This window comes from Buceros rhinoceros, unplaced genomic scaffold (assembly GCF_000710305.1).
Source record: "Buceros rhinoceros silvestris isolate BGI_N320 unplaced genomic scaffold, ASM71030v1 scaffold28931, whole genome shotgun sequence".
NCBI classification, from domain to species: Eukaryota; Metazoa; Chordata; class Aves; order Bucerotiformes; family Bucerotidae; genus Buceros; species Buceros rhinoceros.
Genome location: NW_010396415.1, coordinates 1 through 6168, shown reverse-complemented (window position 1 = coordinate 6168; position 6168 = coordinate 1). Strand labels below are relative to the sequence as shown.

General features: G+C 42.6%; 1 protein-coding gene across 1 annotated transcript; it reads right to left on the bottom strand.

Annotated features, from left to right (window-relative positions):
• Positions 1–262: 262 nt before the first annotated feature.
• Positions 263–2541, bottom strand: RNF125 (ring finger protein 125, E3 ubiquitin protein ligase; the record flags this gene model as incomplete). Its single annotated transcript, XM_010145906.1, is given in 3 exon segments — positions 263–357; positions 890–960; positions 2399–2541. Coding segments are annotated over 3 exon segments (309 nt in total), but the record flags the coding sequence as incomplete, so codon positions are not given.
• Positions 2542–6168: the final 3627 nt, after the last annotated feature.

Here is a 6168-nt window from a genome sequence, read left to right as displayed (position 1 = left end):
TACAAAACAGGTCATACGAGGCTAAACTCTATCAAAATCATACTAACTGCGAGTAAAATGTATTAGTTTTTTAGTCATATTATTTGAGTATCATGATTTAAAAATATTAGTAAAGGATTCATGTTAAAGTCTATGAAAAAAAACCTAAGTTCCAATTAAAAAAAACCTCATGAAAGTCAAAGAATTCTTCTACCATTCACCTTTCCTATGTTTGTTGGGATAACAAAAGGGCTTTTTCAATGTCATCATCACTGAGGTCTACCTTGTTCCAGCATCTCCAAGCTCCTGTACAGGTCCTTAATTTTCTGTATATTTTTCACAAGTTCTTAAATGAGCTCTCCTTTCACTCAGACATACCTAAGCAATGAGAAGCAGCAGCTTGTTATATTTTAAACCGTGACACATTCACGCTAATAAATCACTCTGACTAGTTCAAAGGTTTATGACAACATTGTGGCTACACCTAGGGAAGAACACTCCTGTCCTTCAACTACTGCCTCAGTTCCTCAGGCACTTTGTTACTGGTTCAGTATTGCTCTAATACGTTTAATAATAATAACATTCAGCTTATGAGAGTAAAGTCAATTTGAGAGAAATAATTATTGGTTTGTTGCAATTTTATTTATTCCTTAATATTTTGGAATGAACTTTGGGAGGCCAAAGGGAAGCCCTAGTTTGGAGAGGGGGACCCTCCCAGTTCACATCTTGCTCTGTTTTTAGTGATGAAAATCTAGACCAATTCTGTTGTAAACAAAAATATTCCAACACGAGGGCCCGGTTCTGATCCCAGTGAAGTCATCAGCAAAACATTTTTATAGATTCATGTCATGGTTTAAACCCAGCTGGCAACCAAGCACCATGTAGTTGCTCACTCACTCCTATCTCCTACTCTGGGGAGGAGGGGGATGGCGAGGGAAAGAAAATGGAAGGTAAAGCTGAGTGGGTTGAGATGAGGGTTGTCTGCCAAATATCAGAAACAACATACAAAGGTATCTTGAAGCTATAAGGCGTAAAACACACACTTCTTTTTGTGATATCTTAGTGGCCTCACTGATGGCTTTATGCAGGAAATGCAGCCAGCAAGTTCTGAGAAACATTACAAACCTTTGCAGATATCTATAATCAGGTCACTTGTGCTCTGCCACTGAACAGCAGTACATAAGCTCTACTAAGTGTGAGAAGCCCAGCTAAGCCATACGTAGCTCAGCACTTCCTAACGGACCTGTGACAGTTGGGTTCCTTCTGCAAAACCCAATTTAAAAACAATACTGACATTAAATTCAGTATTTAGCTACCATTAATATCAAGGTGTTGCTGTTCATGCATTTCATTGCTAGTTTCAACCAGGTCTTTCCCAAATAATAAATCCATAGCAAAAAGGTAAAGAACCAATAGTATTAACAACAAATAAATTTTCTTGCAGCTTTTCTTATGTTCTCTGGGGAATTACCCCACAACCCTGCAAACAGCAGTCTTTCTGAAGTTCACACTTGGACTTGCTGTTTTTGCACACAGTATTTCCACACAGTTGCTGCTAGACAAGAAAGATTTAAGGGTGCTGTTTTGCAGTTAGCAAGACAGGAGAAATTATAAATGCCAGATGTGAATGTGTTCAGAGAGAAAACAGGGGGGAGTCAGATCTAAGCCGAACAGTCCTCTCCCACAAAACAACACAGGTATAAAAATACAAGGGGAGAGCAGGACAGAAAGGCATAGAGTAACTATTCACAAACACGGGAGAAAGTACTTGGGTTTGTATGCTTTTTTGAGTAAATGTGTGTTATCTGAATCTTGGTTAACTGTTTTTCTTATTGATACCTGCCCTGTCCTCCACCACAAAGTCCTGTCAACCTTCTGCTCTGCACTTTGTTTTGATGAAACATGATTGACGTGTTCCAGTTCAAACAGTAGCAATTAAAACTTTGCATGTATGTGATGTTTCAAAAGCTCTGTTTAGATTGAAGGAAAAAGGCTCACTTTAGGAAGTTTTACCAAAGGGGTGAGGTGTTTTTTTTAAAAAAAAATCATACATTTTAATGTATTTGTCCTGTATTTTAACAGATGCAGTTGTGGCCATAATTGTTATAATTAAGCAATCATAGTATATATAAAAAAAGTAATTGTCCTTTCTCCAGCCAAAGCCAATGTAAGGAGTCAAAAGATCCCATAGGTTTAGGCTTGAGCTCAATGTTTGCAATGGCACTGGCAGAGTGTTTTAGAGCTCTTTTAGATACAGAACTTGATAAATAACCAAAATTTATTCTTCCATCATCATACTGGTGGAGTTTCTCTGCTTAGGCATGCCCTGAAAAAGGGATCTTCATAGTGTTAGCTCTCGTGCATGGACACTCCTCTGCAATTATTCAGTAGCGTTGAAGGCTGCAAAACTGTGTTTTGCCTTCTCTGCAATTCTGGTATGTGCTTCCCATCTTCTTGGCAATATCAGTGGCTGGAATTCCTTCAGAAGGAAGATAAGCACGGCAGTAAGGGCACAACCACGCATTATTCCTTACACTCGCAGAAATACAGGAATGACAGTATCTATACACAGAAAGAAATGAAAACGCCAAACATGCTTCAAATAAGGCAGGGTATATAAAAAAAGAATCAAAATTTTGCATGACATGATGTCCCTGGTGTAACATTGCAGAGTATTTGTTCTCCTTAGGATATACTGTTAGGACAATTGCGGGTGGTGTTTCCTTAATACAAGCCCTACCTGTGTTAAGCAGAGCACTGAGAACAGGCAAGCTGAGCTTCCTGGAAGCACTGAAACACATGTGGCTGTGAGGACTCATTCCAGAGCAGACACAAGGAACCAGTTCCCTATGGGCCAGGGCAAGCCTGCAGCCCATGATTTCAAAACCTGCTGCCATCACAGCAAAGATTATTTCATTACAGTAGTGTTGCTGCTGGACAATGTCACAAATATGATTACCAATAGCTTACTGGAAGTCTTCCTGAGCCCATCAACAGGAGGGCATTTCTCCAAAGCAGGATGAAGTCAGGAGTGGAGAAGCATCAGGCTGTTGTGTGCTAAGTGGTTCTCTGATCTAGGCACCTCAGGATTTGGGTTGGGTGAAGGCCTGCCTACCTCTGGGAGTGCCCTAGCCACTTCACTTCTCTGGGTTTAATAAAAGCAGATAAAAAAGTAATAAAAGCAGATTGGATTAGTGGTCGCTGCAGCTGCCTTTGAAAGCTTTCTTGTCAGTTCTGAATATGACAGATAAGCTTTGGTGAATCTTCCTGTGGAGATGTAAAACATTACTGCTCTTCTCTACCTGAGCACCGCTGCAAAGCCCCAGTGCTAAGGGGGCAGGAGATGGCCTTTCTTTGCATTAGATTAGGGCTGCCCATCACCTTGAGATAGGGATCTGAAGGGTAGAGAGACAGCCCAGGACTGCAAGGAAGGACAGACAGGATGCAGGCTGACTGACAGCCCCTCTGGCTTTGGAGGAGCACATCACTCCGCCTGGGTGAGTGTACAGACAGCAGACACGTTAAGGACAAGGAGGTGGCAAATGTCCTTGCACATCTACCATAAATTTGCACTTGTGCCCCTCTGCCAAGTTTCACAGCCCTTCAGCAGAAGCAAACTTGTGTCCACAAACTTCACTTAAATAAACTGCTGACTCTGCACTGAAACAGAAAAGGAGCAGGAACATCTGTTCCTGCTTGAAGGAACAGTTCTGCTTGGAGACTTAAATGCAGTAGCTTCCAGAGGAGAGGCATCTTAAACCATAAATCCCTGTGGTCATGGTTGGCAGATCACTCAAACCAGCTGGTGCTGATGGTCATGCTGGGCCAGTTCAGGATGTTGCCATTCACACCCTCCTGTGCTGCTCCTCTGTTGAATGATAGAATCATTTAGGTTGGAAAAGACTTTTAGAAGTCTTTTAGAGATCGAGTCCAACTGTAAACCAAAGGTTACACACCTTTCCTTCTGTCTCCTCTCCCAACCTTCCACCCCAGCAGAAGGTATCTCGTGCTTATCTCCCAGATTCTCTACTCGGTTTGGCGTTCTAGTGCAAATCCACTTGGTTTCCCTGTTGCTGAAGTGCTAACCTTTACACCAGAGCTGCAAAGTCACAAGTTCACGTTGCCCCCACCAGCTCTGCTATGTAGACAGCAACTCCAGCAGAGGAGCAGAAGCTGAGACCAAATCTTCTTAAGCCGCTGTAAAACAACTTGCCAAGCTTGCCAGTGCACTTTGCAACAGCATTTCTAACATACTTAACAGGCTGTTATCGATTCATGGGAGGAATTCAGATGCAATCTCTTCTGTGGAAGCCTTCATACAGAGCTCCACGGAGCCCTGTAAAATACGATCAAAGCCTAAGTCAGGCAGAAGGTGGTGTTTTGCAGTTAGAATTATAAATGCTCACACGAAGTGCAGAGCACAGCCAAGACCCAACAAGCTCCCTGTCCAAGGATAAACTCTGAAGTGTTACACACGGTTTGCCCTTGGGCAGGTTTTAACTTGGATTATCCCTGCACTTTAGACGGGGTTGAAAAGGTTTCTTTGTTTCCCTGACAAACAGAAGAGTTTTCTATAAATAACCCTGCACAAGGTTCTGTCTGAGAGCTTCCCTCTTTTAATGTAATTTTGCCAGTTTGTTCACCCTCCCCCTAAAACTGTCAGTAGCAGGGAGAAAAGGGTAATAAAGGACAGGAGGGCTGGTGAAGAACAACTACACCCATGTATTGTACACAAATAGTCTTTTGCTGTTAGCCAGCGATTCCTTCTATTGACTATCAAAACAATTCGCAAGAATTTCAGGTTTAGCAATACTTCCTCCCCCTTGATTTATCACTGCTATTATTTGCTCAGACCACACCTAAACGGATAAAACAAAGAGAGAGAACAGTTCAGATGAAATAACACTTAAGCATCTCAGGATATTGACCCTAAACATTGCTAACTTTTTTTCCCCGTTCTGTTTAGCCTCCAAACAACTGCCTCAAGTCTCTAGTTGGCAGCTGCACAACACTCTTCGTGTCCAACAAAAGCAACATTAGTCATTGAAGATACTGAGGGCGTTGAAAACAGTTACATTTTAGACATACACACACGTATGTCTCAGCTCAGGAGCATACCATTATCCATGATCGACCTTGAATAAATAATAAAAAACAAGCCTTCCCAGGTGAATAGCAGAAAGCACACAGCTGCTTCGCTGGATTTCTGTTGAAAAAGAACTCTGCAAAGTTGCCCGTTTTTTCTGAGGACAAGAAGTAGTCCTGGAAACAAGGAAGAGCCTCAGAAACATGCTAGGAAGCCTTTAGTCCTTTTCTTTTTCTAGAATTATACCTAAACACTGGCTTAAGCCATACTTCTGACTGCTGTTATCACTGGAAGGATGCCTGTGCCAGGTGCCACATTTGTAATGGGAGTCACTAGCAGATGGTTCACCTTTGTTCTCGTGTTTTACACCTGTATACATCGCTCTGTGCTGATTCTAGATGGGATCCTCATGCTATGTTTGCATCTGGGCAAGATTCAGATTAGGGCCAATACTCCAGTTATGATTCATGTCAAATTTGTGATGAAGACAACTATTAGAAATACTCACTTGGAATTTGAACTAGAAGCACACACTCACTCTAGAACAGCTGGCTTTACGCATTGATTTTTTAAAGTGGTCCAGAATAACAGGCTTTATCCTCACGCAGCTATCCCAAAATTGATTTTCTGGCATATTGTACCCTCAAGCAGATTTAGCCGGGATGAATCTAGGCGTATTTCTAGGTATTTAATGGAAAAACAATTGAGCGCAGAAGTCACAACCTGTCTCTGCAGTCAGCAGAGGATCGGACACAACTTACGGACGGTAATTCGGTTTGTACCCTCAAGCAGATTTAGCCGGGATGAATCTAGGCGTATTTCTAGGTATTTAATGGAAAAACAATTGAGCGCAGAAGTCACACCCTGTCTCTGCAGTCAGCAGAGGATCAGACACAACTTACGGACGGTAATTCGGTTTGGAATGGGAGGCGTGTGTGCACAGTGCTGCCGCTCTACCCTCACCTGTGCGGCAGTCTCTGAGGAAACATGATTATTTCAGTCAGTTCAAAGCCGATTCCCCCCCTTTCTCTGGGCTTTTCCCCAGCCCTCTCTCTCCCTGTCCGGGCCAACCCCACCCCAGACCTCCCCCACTGCCAGTCCCC